The sequence below is a fragment of the Puntigrus tetrazona genome, chromosome 4 (assembly GCF_018831695.1).
Source record: "Puntigrus tetrazona isolate hp1 chromosome 4, ASM1883169v1, whole genome shotgun sequence".
Lineage (NCBI taxonomy): Eukaryota > Metazoa > Chordata > Actinopteri > Cypriniformes > Cyprinidae > Puntigrus > Puntigrus tetrazona.
Window position 1 is genome coordinate 2,415,346 of NC_056702.1, and position 18,833 is coordinate 2,434,178.

The 18,833-nt window shown below is 39.4% G+C and overlaps 1 protein-coding gene across 1 annotated transcript; it reads right to left on the minus strand.

Annotated features, from left to right (window-relative positions):
* Nucleotides 1-320: 320 nt before the first annotated feature.
* Nucleotides 321-8,118, minus strand: tmem168a (transmembrane protein 168a). The gene is made up of 5 exons (XM_043237098.1): nt 8,015-8,118; nt 5,980-7,139; nt 4,644-4,786; nt 2,431-2,696; nt 321-1,580 (listed from the first exon to the last, which is right to left on the minus strand). The coding sequence occupies exons 2-5, from the start codon at nt 7,066-7,068 to the stop codon at nt 1,033-1,035; spliced, it is 2,046 nt and encodes a 681-aa protein (XP_043093033.1). The 5' UTR covers nt 7,069-7,139; nt 8,015-8,118; the 3' UTR covers nt 321-1,032.
* Between the last annotated feature and the right edge of the window lie 10,715 nt (nt 8,119-18,833).

Here is an 18,833-nt window from a genome sequence, read left to right on the forward strand (position 1 = left end):
GCATTGGTATATTTATGACTCAATTGTGTGAATTAAAATGTCATTGGCATTTCAAGAACTGTAATGGAATAGAACTAGTCATTCTGGTTTCATTTTCTTTCAAAAAGTGCAGTGCTATATGGAGTTAACATCAATTTTTGGCTTGAGAGAGACAGATTTTCTGTACAAGGTTACTGTGCATTGTGGGAGTTTTTTGGAAGTGAATGTTTCATTGCACTATAATGATTTTGACAATGAGACAGTCAGCAGTGCCAGAACAAGCTATTCTAATCATCACTAAAAAGATGTATCTGCACATGCTAGAATACCTACTTACCAAATAATTTTAAAGTCTTTATTTAAGGACACTGATCTGTTGAAAAAGAATTAATGAAGTCAACTCTTCAACACAAAAACCCTACAGAAAATACAAAATATGGCACAATATGGTTTAAACAATGGCTTTTGTAGAGGTCTTGGAAAAACAACTAAACCAACCCCGCTCTACTGCTTGTCAAAAAAAAGTAACCTTTTAAAAGATACAATTTGATTTCTTGCCCGACTTTGCCTGAGACCGAATACATTGCAATAAACATTTTACCCAAATCACGGGAAAACCCTTTTAAAAATTAATAAATTAACACCAGCCACATGACGTTAACAGTCCTTAATGCTGTTTATGAGATAAGACAGTGGCTATATTCTGTATATATGGCACATAGATAAACTGAAGAAACTTTCATATAGCAATGGGGCTCAATCCTGTTCCTAAAGATCAACCTACTTCCTAAAGTATTAATATTTCTTAATATTCCAATCGAAAGTCTTTTGGGGTTTAAATTTATGGGATTTAAAAAATTAGATGTGACTCTAAACTCTAGAGGAAAGTAGATCTTTAGAAGCAAGACTGAGCGATCCACGTTTCCCATCTATAACTGAGTAAAGTAATATGTTAAAGGCATCTGAACGGTCAAAAAATGATATCCCACAAATTGCATAGAAAAGATAAATTGTGATATATGTACCTTGTATAGAAGCAAACCAACTGGTCGCCTATGATCGGACTAGTTTAATCCCTTGCCCTGTATCTAGTATACTGGGAGGGAACCAAGAAAGTTTCAGTCTCCTGACGCAGCGCAAGCACACACTACATAGCCAAAGAAGGTTAAGTCCACAGCACCAGTTCGCTACAGCCACCAGTGGGTATGTGGCCTTGGGGAAGTGTGTTTTCCAGTGCTTGGCTACATCGCTTCCGGTGGGCAGGTGGAGAGCATAGTCACTCCAGGGTTTAGACACGCCATATATAGCGGAGATGACCCGACCCCTCTCGGACCACTGTATGCCACTGTCAGGATCGCAGTTGTATTTCACCCACTCAGCGGTGAAGTCTCCCAATCGAGGGGCTTCCTGGGCTTCAGCATCCTGTACAGGGCTCATCTTGGCTCCTTGTACTGCTACATACATCTTTTCCACCTTTCGCACCGCCTTTACCCACGTCGCAGAATTCTCAGTGTCCAGGACCAGAATGAGGCGGGAAGAGAAGCTGGCGTTCCGTTCCTTCCACATATCAAGGATCTGCTGCAGACGCAAGCAATCGCCACCTGTGGACAAGAAAGGTTGTCAATCAATGAAAAGGCAGGCTGCTTCTTTTTTGTCCAAGAGGCCAGAATAAGCTGGATAAGCAGCTCAAATATAAATGTCTACGTCTTTTCAGCCCAAAATTTTTCACTGCACAACTTTAGTAAATCCTGACAGTATTTTAACGCAAAAAGTACTACTTTAACACTAGTCTAAAGTTGGCAAATCTAGACTAGTTTAAACAACGCGAATATTCAATCATCATTGCACCACCTTGAATTTGAGAAATTCTCATTCACAAATACAGAAAGTGCTGACAAGATGTGATGGGCTGTTGCTGCAGGGGAAAATGGAGAGAGACGGTGCAAGCAACACAGAAAAGGTGTAAGAAATCTGACATTTTGCCACGCTGCGGGAAAGACTGTGAAATAACGCTCTGCAAGTACCTCATTCAAAAACTGAATAAGGATTCCTGGCTGTTTCTCACCAAACCTGGTCTGATCAAACTGTATGACAGAGACTGTGACATCCCATATCGCTCAAAAGGATTAATACCTCACTGAGTTACAGGACGCACACACAGAAAGGAAGATAAAGCATGGTGGAGCGATTGAGCCAAGATATATTTTTACAGTTCGGAGAGCTTTCGGAACGATAAATTGTTGAAGCCCAGCCAAAATAAAAGCATTCATTCCTTAATCTCTTTTACAAAAAAAGCTATATTGATTTTAGCATTCAAACACCTGTCATACAGAAATAAATTAAGTTTCAGTCTTCATCTATACATTTCCACCTATACATGCTACAATTCATAACCTTAATTTAGATCCAAGACAATTTAGATAATTCCAGCTCTGTCAATTGTGCTCTTACCTGCCAGAGTCCAGTCTCCGCTGGGAAGTGTGTGGCCACTGTAGTACAGGATGTAGGTGTCATGCCGCGGGCCTTCTGTGGTGCAGAGCTCTAGAAAAGAGCGCAGTTTGGCCTGCAGGGTGTCCAGGCTTAGACTGGTGGAGTAGTCACATCCAAAGGTCTGAATGAGGTGGTAGGAGAAGAGTCGCTGTACAGCGTTCAGAGTAGCTGTGGAGTGCAATTCCTGCGCTTGCCCTGGAGGCAACAGCAATGGCTGTCCGTCTGCGCTGTGTCCCATTGAGAAAAAGAGGATAAAATTATGGGTGAAATGTGAAAGAAAGGCTGATGCTTCTGAAGTGCTAACTGGGTCACCTTGACCTTATGAGTGTGCATTGACCCATGTACAACAAAAGAAGAGATAAACACAATGAAGAGTTGATTTTAAAAAGCTTAGAAATTGTTAGATGCAGAAAAAGGTACAAAAGAAAAAGGAGAAAATTCAAGTAAGTTATTCATCAGCTCCTTGCAGGGTCAACCTAACCCGTTCTGCCACAGCAAAGCTTCCACTGTAAATATCACCAAGAACGGTCGACAATTATAAAGCAAGACCATTATGATCCTCCCCATAGCCTTGCTTCCCAAAGATTGTGATTACAAAACCAAGACTAGCTCTTTGTGTTGTCAATGTTCAAAGATTATTTCCCATGCTTGCTGGAGACTGAAATGGCAAGTCTAAGGCACAGTGACCCATGAAAACTACCCAGGCAGGTGCTGAGCTATTCAAGCGGAAATGACCGCTTCTTTGAGCTCGTCTTTCCTTTTCTCTCAATCTCGTAGCTTTCCTTTTTGATCCTATTTTTTTCTGATCAGCGCATCCCTGGTTCAGCTCCTCACTCCCAGCATTTTAAAAATAATATCATCAAATAATATCAAAGGCAATTTTGTAGCCGAAATGGCATTTCACAAGAGGCTTACTAGCCGCAAGGCATTTATCAGAACACACAAACAAGATTTTCATTAAAAGGGATAATAAATTGTTCGCAGTTCATATAAACTCTTGAAATGATTTCTTTTGAGTGAACAGTCTAAAAATTTGGATGATGGCCAGAGCTCTTTCCTTTTAAATGTGAGAGGAAACAGCACCACAGCATCTGCTAAGAATGAAAACAAGCTCTTGCTGCTGAAGGCGAGCCTGTCGACCTGAGCATTTCTCTCTCATCCCTCCCTCCCTCCCCTCTCATCTTCCCAAGAGGCTCTCGTCATGGTAAAAACATGATCTGTACCCATCAAATGGAAGATTACACCTTGCTACATTCCCCTCATGCACCCGCTCCACACTGAGCCTTTTCACCAAGAGTGCTGGAATACTGAGCGTGAAGAGGCTGTGGAGCTGCATCCTAATCGACATCATAATCAGCGACCTGACTGAAGGCCTGCCCTGTACCCCACCCTCACACTCTCAGTATGCATGGCACATGCTTCCCCCAGCGGGACCAGCAATAGACCAAGTTTATCAAAGGCTATGAGCTTATTTAACGCTAGCATGTGTTCATAAGATCCAATCCGTGGAATGGTCTTTCCATTCTTCTATTTCTAAAAGAACTGATCAAGATGCACATTCAAGATGAGCAAGATCAGGGCACTATCCCTTGATAGTGTAATCATGATTATTAATCATCTTCCTGACTTAGATGCACAAACAAAACAAGCCTTTTTTAAAATACTTTGTAGTCATCACAGAGAAATCGCAACTACGGTCAGATTTAAATATCAAAAGCTATTCAATATACAGCAACTTGATTTAACCTGAAGAACAACAGCGCGAACTGTGCTGGTATATAAAGGCTAATCAAAATAGGAGATATTTGCATATGCTATCAAAAGGAAAAACTGTTCAATTATAAGGGTCAGAGAAGACTGTTTTTAGTGCAACAAAATAAGATAAGCATTGTACGCGGACATTAGTTCAGCCTTGCTGCTAATAGTTATTACTTTATGATAAATTATAAGTATTGTATTTCTCAGTTGCACATCACTTTAAGCCTCTGCTAGATGATTGCATGCAAATGCATGTGAACTGATTCTAAGAAATGGATTCGTAAGAAAAACTCAGGCATCAATTTGTTATATAAAACATCAACAAGAAGCTTTCTGCATGGTATTGATTTCTACCAATGTACTTGTGACCATGAAAATGTCTTTGTATGCTGTTGTGTATGTGTATGTGTATTTACCTGCTGTAGCAAGTGGGAATTACCACTGCATATCCAATGCAGGTGCCTCCCAAGCAGTTTCCCAGTTCATGGAAGAGTCCATGAGCCAGAGACTCCAGTGGCAGTACCACTAGAAACACACTCATAAAGAGTCCATTAGTGACCTATGGAGAGAAAGCCTTGGTGATCAACAACTCTGAAGTGGATTCAAAAGGTACATTCAAACAAACACACTCTAACTTTAAGGCAAAGTTTAAAAACACATTATATTATACATACCTTGATGCATGCACATGATCACAGAACCACAGTTAAATGCTGGCAGTAGTGTACTAGATTGCTACATTAGCTGTTTAGATTCATTTCAACATTGAAATTTACTCGATTTTATCTTCAATTGTAAGTGTTCTATATTGGTCATTATTTAATCAGTCAGATGCCACATGCTAAATTAAACACGCATTGTGATGAAGTTATGTGAATCTTAATTTAAATTCAACTTTTTTTTATGTTGGATGCTACATAATGCTTCACATAAAATTTTCTTTAAAAATAGGGCACTGCGCAGTCTTCAGTGAGTAGCATGCTAGTATTCCTTTTGTTCTCAGGCCTGTTCATTTTAATAAAGGGTACTACAGTCTGAGTGTTCCTCTGACTCACCAGAATACTGTTTTTATAGGCAAAAATCACATTTATTATAAAAAATGAAAATTGCATTTGCTTCACACTCTGGATAACATTAGCAAAGTTGAGCGTGCTTCTAATGAATCATCACAGCATTCATATCTTAACATAAAATCTTAAATGGATTACTATAAAGGTTAAATGAGACTCTTATGCCCAAGGCCCAACGGCTGGTTTATCAAGTCTCCTTTTAACATGAATTATTGGTGTACATACGACATTATGGCATGTTATTCGCTTAAAAGTATGAGACATTCACGTTATCGTTTACTCATCCTAATTTCATTCTATGTAGAACACAAAATAAGATATTTTGAAGAATGTTAAACGAACAGTTTTGGAAACATTTACTTTTATTGTATGGGTAAAACCAGTCCTTCAAAATATCTGCATTTGTGTTTCTGAAATAGTTAGTGGGACACAAAGAAAAGTATTTTCAACATTGTTTTTTAATAGCTTTTTCCCATACCATAAAAAAGCCTGGGTTCCAATGTTTTGTCTTTAATCATATGTACCAAAGAAAGTCACAGAGGTGACATGACAGTAAGTTCAAGATGCCATAATGTTCAATTCAACATCATTCTTAAAAACCAAGTGGTTAGAGTGTTAATGACAGGTATTTTCAAACAGGCTTCGCGATATGTATATGAAAGAATTATTTAACATGCTTTACCTGCCATGAGACGGCCCCTAGTATGATGGTGGACATCAGGCAGAAGAGCACCAGCCGTTCGGAGATGAGACAGAAATGACGCATGCCCCTGGAGGCCATGATCCTGTCCAAATTGAGCGTTTGCGAGCGCTGGGCCGCCCACGTCTTCTGACTCTCGCTTAGCTTGGTGTGGAAGCACCATAGCGTGACGAGGAAGACCATGTGGCACAGGATCCACAAAAGGCCAAAGACGCAGAAGCCAGGGATGACCAGGTACCAAACTTTCAGGTTACCCAGCTTCAAGGCACAGACCACAAAGAACGACAGCTCGACGAATGCCAGCGGGAACAGAGAAAATCTCCTCCACAGACGACCGGCTGAGAGAAACTGCTTCCAGCGTTCTGTCGCCGTCAAGCTGCTGAAGTACACGTCCAGAAGAGGCTCGCAGATAAGCCGCCCCAGGTAGCAGCTGAGCGCGAAAGGGTTTGCTTGGATCTCCAAGGCCTGGAAAAAGGTAACGGCTGTGATCACAGCAAAGCAGGCTAGATTAGGGAGAGCCAAGGGCGACTTCATGCGAAGGTCCACGATGAGGGCCGTTAACGATAACGTCAGAGCAATCATGGCCAGCGATTTGTGGAAAACCAAGCTGATGCTTGCGACGCCAAATCCCAGGAGCTCTAGAAGCTCGGATGAGGTGATAACGACTGGTTTATACTTAGCGTTACCACAGAGACGCTCTGTTAAGGCCCAAAGCGTCCGAACAGCCACGCTTCCCAGCAACAGGTAGTTTGTGACCTGCTCCTTTATGTTGTTCTCCAGAGACGGGCTGTTCAGGAAGCACAGGAGTCCCTGCAGGAAGCCGAACCACAGGTGGAAGAGGCTTAAACTGGCCGACTCCATCGAAAAGTAGTAGTAGAGGATACAGGCTATGGCTGATACGAACAAACCCAAGATGAAGATGACCAGAATCATGGGTTCTGCAGTCTGTTCCCATCGTACGTACATTCCCAGGCACACGGCGAGCAGCAAATTGAAGCTGGAGAGATACCCCAGACAGCGAAGGGAGGACCACATGTCCACACCCTTGTCTGATTCCTCTTGGCCTGACATTTTTGGGTATAATCACAGAGGATTAGGCCTGACTCCTCCAAGACTAGGAAAGATAGTGTTGCTACATTCCACTGAAATCAATAATAGTACAAAAACACAGTCATAAACATAATTGATATATTGATCATGCATGCATGAAATACACATTTAGTAATTTTGCTCGTTTACTCTTTTATCCAAAGCGACATTATATCCATCTTTAATATTTCACACTGGTGAACTAACCCTTTAAAGACAAGTCTTATCCTAATCTGGGGTGTTTCAACTGAAAGAAACTAAAAATATATCAGTGTATAAAATATATTTGTTCTGTCTCAAGATGCTCACTATTCATTTTTTTCTAAGCACATTTATTAAAATTATTTAAATGTCCTAATTGAACCAAGGCCTAATCTTGGCTTAGTCTAAGCCCTGTCTGTGAAATCAGACCTAAAGTTTTTTTTTAATTCTAAAGTCCAATTACACAAATGTGCATATTTCATTTACATAATAATCTGTAATAATCTATAACTGTCTGTATACAGTTGACTTTAAAAAGAAACAAAAAAACATCCCAAGCGTAATTTTGAAAGGTGTTACAACTAGCCTCTGGTGTCAACTGCATATACATATATATAAATAAAAAGACAGAAAGAGAGTTGTTTTAAGCGTTTGATGGTTGAGCGAAATTAAACGGACATACGCTTTTTTGACAACTGTGTTTGCATAAAAGATATAACAGTTATGTCGATCGATCCGTTTCAATGCCAAAGTTCAGGATTAATAGATGTCAGATGTGAAACTGCCACATAAACAGCACAGACAAGACACTCAACTTTATCACTGTAAACACTCGAAAGACATTACAATATCGCGATAACACTTCGAAACGTGAGTATTAATGACGGACTTGCGATTCGATTCATCTTCGTTCAAACATAACGCATGCAAACTGAATTATTCTTACATTTGTGTATGACAACGAGTTTTTAGCTTCCCGATGTCCATGATGCTTCCGCACTCCGAACTACGGCACCACAGACGGGTCAAAGGCGAAGTAAAAAAAAAATCCCCGTTTAAATTGCGCATCGAAATGTAGGCTGTGTTGGATGTATTGTGATATACATAATTACTTAATAGGTTAGGGTGAGGTTTATTTGATGTGTGTGTAAATATCTCTATATATAACCTGCACAACAACAACAAAAGGATCCAACCCTAGCCTGGGATTTAAAAAGTTTTGTGGATATTATTGATTAAGTGTCTCCGCCTGTGGGCTGAGTGTTACTGTGAAGAAAAACCATTCATTATTATTTATTTATTTTAGCAGTTTCCATATTTTGACGATGGGCAAGCTTTAGCGCCGCGGATAAGACGCTTCAGTCATAATCATTTCTCATTTTTACGGCTGAAGATAAAATGCTTAATATCAAGCATTATAAATAAAACCTCTATAATAGAAAGCATAAATCTCTCCGCATGCTTTAACATGGTGGCGAACAGTAATCAGAGAAGTCAAAGCAGGTGAAGCGGCTCGCTCCCGCTCCCTTTATGATCAGCCCCGAAAATGGAACCTTAGCGAAGTGTGGCATTTTCTCTCCAAGGGTTCTGCGTAGGTAGGAGCTCCCTGACTGGGTAAATACAAGGCAGGCTGCCTCCCACACAAACTTCTGCAAGCATGAAAAGAGAGAGAGAGAGAGAGAAGTTATGAGCTCCCTGAGCTGTCTACTACCTACTTCAAGGAGGTCTGTAATACCTGGAGAAAGCTATTCTCATTCATTTCAGCTGGCGCATGACCCCAGTGAAGTATAACTGAAATACTCGATAATGCTTAATAAACTCGATAAACCATATTTGATAATGGTTCTCCATACCAAATGTTAAACACATCAGGCTGATATCGCATATATAATTCCATATATTTATTTATTTATTTATATAAGTGCTGTCAAACAGTTAATCCAACATAAAAGTTTTCGTTTACATCCATGTAAAATATGTTGTGTTTATATATTAAATGTTTATATATCACATAATATATAATAATATAAATGGCGAAATGCGTATACATGTAACATATTATATTATGCTAAAATATAAGTATAACACTTCATCTTTAATTTCAAATGATTGCATTTAATCTATAAATTCATTTGTAATAATTCTATCAGAACCTCAAATACTAGTTCAATTAGGCTGCTGTTTGTGTGTTATTGTATATATTATAGCATTTACAGCATACTGTAGTAGTATTATTCAAGACGAGGTGTCATTTATGAAATGTTGTACTTTTTAAAAATGTGTTATTTAAAAAAATGCTTATTTATGAGCTATTTCGTATTATTCTAAGCCTGCGCATAATTTTCATCGATGCTTTAAAACGACCTCTTTGTGCGTAAATGTACACAGCTGCATCCACCGCTCATCAAAACCATTTGCAGTTGTAGTAATAGCTGGTTAGTATGACTGTCTGCGTGTGTGGGCTAGCGGTTTGAGCCTTTCTCGAGCGTGCGCGCACATGATAATATAGACGTATGAAGAAAGGATGAAATAAAGAGGACTGCGCACGGTCTCAGAGTGCATTAAAGGGTCGTAGCCTTTTATAAATACACCCAATTAGTCCACATTCACCTTTTTGAATGAAATATTGAGGTCGTTCTTCAAAAAATAGGCCATGTAATTCTGAAGGAACAAGATAAGTGTAACAAAGGGGACGTGGGCTTTTTTTAATTAGCGCTGACGGTTGAATGCATAATTGAGAGGTCTACGCCATCCAATGTGTTTGAATGCTTCCTCAGTCACTCAAACACAAATAAGCATGCACATATGAATCTATGTTGCTCTTTTAAAGTTGCTGGACTATAGCAGTTGTCAATGCGTGTGCTTTCTGGACTTTCTGTGGGCCACACGACTCCATCCACCTCTTCCTCCTCCGCAAAGAAAAATAAGAGAGAAAAAAACCTTATGAATTATGCACACCTGTACACCTCCACACCACCTGGCAACCCGCATGTAGCATCATATTAAAAAGAGCCATATAAAATATAAATACCACTCTTCCGTTTACCACCATGGCATGAAAAAAGAGCAGCAAGCGTCTTCAGTCAGGCTGATTGAATTTGAGTTGAATGTTGACTAAATGTTTTCCAGAGAAGATAATTGCTCTAATTAATTGTATGTCCTGCTCGACCATGCACACAATGCATAAGCCAAATACACACTGAGAGAGGAAAAATGTGTGAGAAAATTGTTTAACTAGGCTTGTTTGTAGTGCTTTAACATCTGGCCTGGCCTGCTTTTGGATGCTGGTGTCTGAAATAGGGTTCTTGACCAGTTTAACCAGCAAGGTCATGTCAGCTTCACCAGATAATTTTGCTAATGTAACGTCAAGGGCTGTTTGTTTTTTGTCTTAAGAAAAGCTGATGTGTAATAGTTGACAAAAAGGGAAGAAAAGAAAAGTCAGCAGAGAAGTGTTGATGAAAGTGTCAGTCATTCTTATAGTTATCTAAAATTATTCATTGTAAACACTGATTATACTATTATTTTTCATGTGTGAACTGTATACATACACACACACATATATATACTGTATATATATATATATATATATATATATATATATATATATATATATATATATATATATATATATATATATATATATACTGTATATATATATATATATATATATATATATATATATATATATATATATATATATATATAATGAAGTTGTTTACAATCAAATGTATATCTATAGATAATATTCTATTACTTAATCATGAATAATTATTAGTAATTCATGTGCATTTTTTGGTATATTTCATACAAGGCATATGTTTCAACTAGATTTGCCCTCAAAAACAGTTTCCTCTGTGTTTTTATTTATTATGGTCATTCTTATGTAACTGAGTGGAAAATGACTTTTTCTCCAGGCGTACTGATGTATTCCGACTCTTGGAAGTTGCATAGTGATAGAAATTCAGATTGTAACCGTTTATTTCAGTCAGTGCTTACGAATTTTGTGTGCAAAATGCTTCAGACAGTCAGCGAATGGGCTGTGGGTGCTTTGTGGGTTTACCGTCTGGAACTAGCATTAGACCTTATCCGCCTTACAGCCAATACGCAGCCCACCTTAATTTACGTTTTCCTGGTATTGGGGTCAGATTCACCAAGTGCCATCCTTCCATTGGTTTTTCCTGCTTCATGACCACCTTCATCTGACAAGCACGGCATCAGCAGCACGAGCGATGTGCTCGCTACAAATCTCATTCCCACAGAAATCAATATGATGCAGTGAGTCTTATAAGGAGGCTGTTTGGAGAGGCAGCCACATCACAGCCTAAATCAAGAAGCATGTCAGGCTTCAAATGAAAAAGACAGGGATGGAGAATAAAGAGTCAAATCTTAAATTGATCAGCATTCAGTAGCAAGGCAAAGGTTGCTGATTAACGCCTGTTGAACGCTAACACTACACCTCATGATACCCAAAACCCATCCATCTCAATAGGACAATCTTTCATCTGAACCACGTCTCGTCAGTCTCTGTGGATGAATGCTGCCGGTCTTTGTCGGGAATTGGCGGCTTTGTCAATAAACCCGCTGTGCATCTTTCCATAAACGATTCAAGCGCATGTTACGCCATGTCATTTGAGACACTGTGTCTCATTCTGGTGTATTACATTTGAGCATTTCATTTAGCATGAATTAATCATGCCACCCAGCAAATTTTCCCTGACAGAACCAAAAAAGGAAAAAGCGACTTGAAGTAACAAAATGCAATTTCTGCTCCAGCCTACATGAGCTAAATATACACTTGGCTTGTCTTCGGCTCCTGTACGTCTTTGCACAGTGCGTTCTCTGAATAGACAATCGCATCACGTTTGATCTTAAACATTAAGACGTTTCTTTTCATGCCGGTGACCTCGCGTATCACCTTCGTGTATAGCTAAAATGGCTTTTTAATAATCTGACCTGCTCAATACCGCTGAGCTGCAGAAATGATGGTGAGATTCATTAATCGAGGTGACTGCGAGGAAATTGCTATTCAACATTAATCTGTTTGTTGAAGCTAAAGCTACACGACGGGACTGTGGGCTGTTATGCGACTGTAATGCGGCCATCACAGCCAATAGAGAGAATTATTAACATACTAACATACGCAGGCATTAGTCACCATGATCAAATAAGTGAAATATTGATGAGATCTTCTGGTGAGAACGTATTACGTTCATACAGTAAGTCTCAGAATGGGATGAAATGTCCCATACACTGATGTTTATTCGAACTGACCGGTGATCTTCCGCTTGATTAAGATTCAGAGGTTACATGCATGCATCTCTCTGTCCGAGCCATTACTTTCACCGATCAAAGATTGGAAGCAAATGAAATCGATCCCTTAGGATGAATCCTGGGCAGAGTTGCAGTTGTTCCTCTTGGCTCCAAACGTGAATCGTCAGATCAATTAAGCTGAGTGAGCAGTTTGGCGTGCGAGAACCCAGCCCGGCCGCTCGAGTGCACATCGGACAGATGGAGTGCAAGAGGGTGGCCAGATCGCAGATGCCCCACAATAGCCTGTCAATGACAGTGACGATGTAGGGTGCAAGGGCAACCGATCCTTTCAATCAGGTTGTTCAATCTTCTCTTGTCCTACACTCTCAGAAAAAAAGGTACGAAAGAGACTGGGGTTGTAAACGCATCTGGGTGCGGACACGAAATACGTACCGACAAATAGATATCACTGGAATTTCCAAAAGAAATGCACACTAGAGGCAGTAAAACTCCAACACCTTTAGTTCCTTTTCACACAAATTTACTGAGTTTTGATTCATAAAGCGTAATGTGATGCTTTTGAATGTTAGCATCAAACATATCCAGCTTCGTATCTATGTGGTTTCATAGACGGTAGGTTTGTTCGGTAGCGGTTTGACAAAACAGTTCAAATCTGAGTAAAAGAAAGTTGAAATTGCTCGGTTGCATCTGGTAGGTTTAGGGTTGGTTTTGTTGTAGAGCATATTTCCAACATGAGCATTAATTTTTAGCAACAGTCTAAGTATATTTCAGAGCTGCACTGCTGCAACATGCCTACAATAACTTCATGAACCTGTGTTTTAGCAGCACTCAGTGGACAAACGTGCAGTATAGCAGTAATGCATTATGCACTGGTCATTTCTTTTTACAACTGTATTGTGGCATCCACGACAGGAATTGAGAGAGAAGTATCAGTAAGTTTATCACCTGTCTTCTAATCTTAATCGGTGATTATGATCATCCTGGTGAGAAAACATTCAGTTTTTGTCTCCTTTGGCTGCTTTGATGGTTTGTAGAGATGTTTTCATCATTTTTGATCAGCTAAACCAGCAAAAAACATCTTGGCCAGGCTGAGAGTTTAGCTTGATTTAACCTTTTTTCTGTTTGTAGGTAGGTGTGACAGCTGGACCTAAAATCAAGTTATTTTGAGTCTGCTATAATAGGATGTTGCCTTAAGCTGAGTCAGCAGTTTGCCGCTTGATCACACTTTGGACAGATGGAGCGTAAGAAGGTGGTCGTGTCCCTCATGTTTCTCAATGCCAGATAAATGACAGTGACTGTAAAGTATTCTGGGTCAAATAACTGTTCAACCAGATATTTTAAAAGTTAATGTAATGTAGGGTGACAATTTGTTGGCGATCTGATTCAACCCATTCCAAAGTCTTAATTAAAATTGCGTATGTATATGCAATTCATATCATGACGGTATCTAAGAAACAACAACATTAGACTACAGTACATTTTTGTTTTACACTGAAGCATGATTAATCTGTATTGGTGGCCTTTTTGTCACTGCATCATTTATTTTTACACCGTATATTTTTGGTGTTATTATTGAATTATTGAAAATATGTTCATGAAAGTGCGTTTTGATGTCATACACAAATCAGAGAATCTTGAACCTGGGTGACATATTTTATATTACATAAATGTTCAGCAGCGTTTAATTAAACATTTAATTAAAAGTGCAATTTCACACATAAAAGCAGTGCAATTAAAAAGAGGATTATGCATAATATGATCCAGTTAGGCTGTTCGTTTTGTTATTTGTATTGCATTTAGCATGCGCTGTTACGCTTAGTTGGACATCCTTGCTGATTGTGGAACAGTGTTTTTCATTAAGCAAGTAGATTTTAGGATTTAAAAAAGGAGTCTCACCCTTGATCAAACCAAACATATGAAGAGATCCTTCTGTCTCTTCATGTAGTCATGTAATGATGTTGATCAAGGCTCTGTGGGGGCCATGCCATCACTTTCAGTACTTCTCGTACTTCTTTACGCTGAAGATAGTTCTTAATAACTTTGGCCGTATGTTTGTGGTCATTGTCCTGCTACAGAATAAATTTGGAGCCAGCAATTTTCTCAGCATTGAGAACACCATTAATCCCGACCAAATCTCCATTTGCCATAACTCCATTTGCAGAAATGCAGCCCCAAACATTCAAGGAAGCTCCACCATGCTTCACTGTTGCCTGCAGACACTTATTATCGCACCGCTCTCCAGCCCTTCGACGAACAAACTGCCTTGTTCTACAGCCAAATATTTCAAGTTTTGACTCTTCAGTCCAGAGCACCTGCTGCAATTTTTCAGCACCCCACTTTCTATGTTTTCATGCATACTTGAGTTGCTTAGCCTTGTTCCCACGTCGGGGGTATGGATTTTTACAAGAGCTAAAACTCATGAAGACCACTTCTGGCCAGACTTCTTCTTTACAGTAGATGGTTGTACCTGGGTTCCACTTGTTTCTGCCAGTTCTGAGCTGATGGCACTGCATTATTTATATTTCTGAAAGGATTCTTTGTTTGCAGCATTTTTTTTACACCTGCCTAAAACCTTTGCACAGTATTGTATATGATTACATAAAACTGCCATTTTGGTTTTAGAAGTGGTTCAGGTTCATTTGACAGGAATGTTGTTTGAGCCTCACAATGTAGATAAATGCAGTGGCTTATTGAATTCTCACTCAATACAAGTTCAAACTTTGCTCTCTGGTTTGGACTGATCCATAGCTTATTTGTAGAGTAAAACTTGTGCATTGCTTTGAGCAGCGGTACAAAGGCTCAAGGAAGGAGAAACATATCTCAACCGCTGAGTCCAGTTTTTTTTTGTCACACTCTGTTATCCGTTGCGTTGAGCAGTCTGCCAAAAAAACGGTCTGAAAATCAGCAGCCAGCAGCACCTGGGATTATGCTTTCCTGGCCGGCCAGCCATGAGTGATGGCACGTCTTGCTGAAAGGTTTCAGGAGGGAACGCCACTCCTCCCAAAACACAAACCGTTCCATTCATCACCCTTCACGTCTCCCAGAGCTCTACGGCCATGGCCAGAGGGAGTCGGGGAACACTCAAAGCAGCACCACGAGCCAAACGCCACTTACCCTCCTCCTGCCTCGTACCCGGCCTAGTGAGAGAGTTCCCTCTCCCCTAAGCCAGAAAATGCTGAGCCCCCTGGGAGCGCTCTTTCAGCAAAGCGAGAGAGCAGGCGTTTAGATAGATAGAGACAGGGAGAATGTGTGTTGGGGAGGCTTGATTCACAGCCAAAACTCTTGCAGAGAGAGAACAGCCATGTGATTATTCCTCTCTGTTCTTGCTAAGATGTGCACAGGCTGCATAGGACCTTATGAGAACAGAGCGGTACCAAAACAGTAAAGCTACATTTAAAAATCATTGCATTAGATAACAAAATATCAACCCAAGTGGCACTGAATGAAAAAATATTACACTAGAGCTTTTCTCAGAACTCATTTTGCTTTTCTGACACAAATTGAACAGTATTAAACCAAAGTCTTTAGTTTTTGTTTAAACCAATTCACAAAGTGAATTTTAATATATTTATAAAACTGTTACACATTACCCAGATAAATTTACGGTGGTGCTTTAGCCGTTTTAAAAAATGTTTCCATCATAAATTAACTATTAAATAGTCATATAATATAGTATATGATCGTAGTAATATAAATTAGTAATATAATATTTAGGTAGTATCAATAAAATATATAACTATTAAGTATTAATTATAAATCTACAGCGAGCACCGCCTTATAGTGTACAGACACACACACACACACACACACACACACACACACACACACATATATATATATATATATATATATATGTGTGTACACAGTGTTCATATATGTGTTCAAAATGAAAATACAGCTCATGATGGCATTAAATTAAAGTATAAATAAAATATATAATATAACAATATTACTTTATTTTTCCCACATTTACATTTGTTTGAGGGTAACGTGGTCAATTCTTACTTTCTTCAAGACGAGAGACGTTTTGTTTTTGATTACAATGACGTTCATGCATTTTTAAGAGTGGCTTTTACACTTTTTAGGCCATTGCATAAGGACTCATTGAAGAGCAGAAGAGATGATGTGACCGCATGAGGAGCGCTGATAGTCCGCCCACTGCTCAGCAATGAACTAATCCACCTCCTCTCCTGATTGGTGAGTCAGTTTGACACACAGCAGCGGACACTTGACACACTCTTCACCCCTCCCATGCACACGCACACATGCGCGCGCGTGGTCACACACTCAAGGTGAGCAAGCGAGCCAGTTACACGCTTCATTAAAGCGGTAATGACAGAATAGACAGTGGTTGAGATGCCTGATTGCTCCGAGAATGAATGGTAAAAAAAAAGACACCCGTGGCCTCACATGCATGCACGCTCGAATCACGACTATCGTGGGAGTTTTTATGCAGCGCTCTATCAGGGTCACCGCACACTCGGAATATTAACCAGAGATGCTTAATGTATCCAAGCTGTTTTTGAAGTGCGTTAATGCTAGAAAGTGGGCGTCCGTTTCTCTCCTGCATCTAAGACTGCGTGTTTTGCTCTCTGGAGAGACTATTCTTCAGCTTTTAAAACTGGAGCACGGCACAGCTGGCAGTCTTGAAACCGGCACGACAAAATAAAGCGTCGCAAACACACAAACATGCCATCTTCTGTGTTACAGCGCTGTCATGTTTCCATTGGCTCGGTCTCGTCTTCATCAACTGCAAATGTTCATTCCCACCACAGGAATTTTACTTTTCCAATTGGATGTGCTTTGAAAACGCCATTAAGTCTCTGGAGAAACATCTACGTTTCATTTAAGTATTAATGTGGTTTTCTGTTGTGATGTAGAGCTATAGTATTAAAGTAAAACGTGTTAGTTAGCTAGTATTTATTAGTTATTTTTCACCTAATCAAAATAACCGAACTGCTGTTTGATTTCAGATTAACTTGAATGTAAAAACGTGACTTTTGAAAATTTAAAAAAATAGAATTTTCTGCTTTTGCTATTTTTTCCTACAATATTTCATATATATTTCACACACACACACACACACACACACACACACACACACACACACACACACACACACACACACACACACACACACATATAGTGTTATTTTCACTTTTAAAAAATGGTTGTGCTGCTTGATATTTTGTGTAAACCGTGCAACCTTGCTGACTAAAAGTATTTATTTCTTATAAAAAACAAAGCACGGATTCATCTTCATTTGGCTGAAAAAAGAAACCTCGAGCATTTTCTCCGAAGAAACATACCCATATTATCGCATATACTACTTTCAGATCCTCTTTCGGAGAAGAGCTTATAATCACAACTCACAATTCCCCTTAGACTTACCAAGAAGTCTGCAATCAGAAGTCAGAAATCTCATTACGAACTCAAAGATCTCTCATTAAATTCATCCAAGACAGAAATACCTGAAATGTGCTTTTAGTATTAACGAATCCACGCTCATTCAAATTCAGCCAAACATTTGGGGATTTTCCGTGTCATCTGTGTTATAACCGACCAGCTTAAACATCTAGTCAAATATTGACCAGCTTTTTTTTTAAATCGGAATTTAAGCTTGTCCAAGCCAGCTTGATATAATCACAGACCCTCAAGGTAAAGATGTAAGTTCTGGGCATCACGTGGAGAGGAGGTGATTGGATATGTGGAGAGGGGACTCTCGGTCCCTTGTTGCCATCCACTGGCCTGTGCTTCGCTGACGGCACGTGACTGCTCTAATGGAGAGCCGGGAGCTTCTTTTTTTTTTTTTTTTTTTTTGCAGACGGTGGGATGAGGGAGAGTTAAAAATAAATGGGTTGCCGGAGGGGCTGGTTTCAGCGGCCCCTCTCTCAGATGCCACCTCGCATCTACTGCGCTGGATTGTGTTTATGGATCTCGCGCTCGTGTGTTCCCAGTGATGAATGAAACGCACAAAGCCCTGTGTAGCATGATGTATGTATGACATTTCAAGGCGAGTTAATGTGATAATATTTTGTGGCAGGTGTAATAATGGATTTCATGAACGGGATGGTTTACTTTTCACAGCCATACATCATCAAGTTAGCGTGAGGCTCGTTCCCAGTGTCAGAGAGCTGATTTGCAGTATAAGAATTATTGTTTTGCGGGGTGGGCGGTTGCAAATCAAAATACACGATTTCTAATAATACGATTTATTTTTTTGTACTTCAATTTCACATGAAATTCAGTGTATTTTTTGCCATTTCTTTGTAATTAACTATACTAACAATTATTCAATTATTTAGTTTTTGTAAAAGTGGAAAAAAGTTTGACAAAGTGTCAAAATAATATGAAACATGATTTTTGCTATATATTGAAGCTCAGTCATGAATCAAACTGAACCTGTTTTCTTTTCTAATACATATTTGGTCTTATGATATCATTTAGATTGAACTATTGAATGAAACTCTGACAAAAATGACAATTACAAATAT

Bases quoted from the DNA above. Each gene is read 5' to 3' on its own strand.
- tmem168a (XM_043237098.1), bottom strand. From the start codon at position 7,068: ATGTCAGGCCAAGAGGAATCAGACAAGGGTGTGGACATGTGGTCCTCC. The intron at 2,697-4,643 runs GTAAATACACAT...AATGGGACACAG, and splicing joins ATTCCCACTTGCTACAGCAG to CGCAGACGGACAGCCATTGC. The intron at 1,581-2,430 runs GTAAGAGCACAA...TCTTGTCCACAG, and splicing joins CGGAGACTGGACTCTGGCAG to GTGGCGATTGCTTGCGTCTG.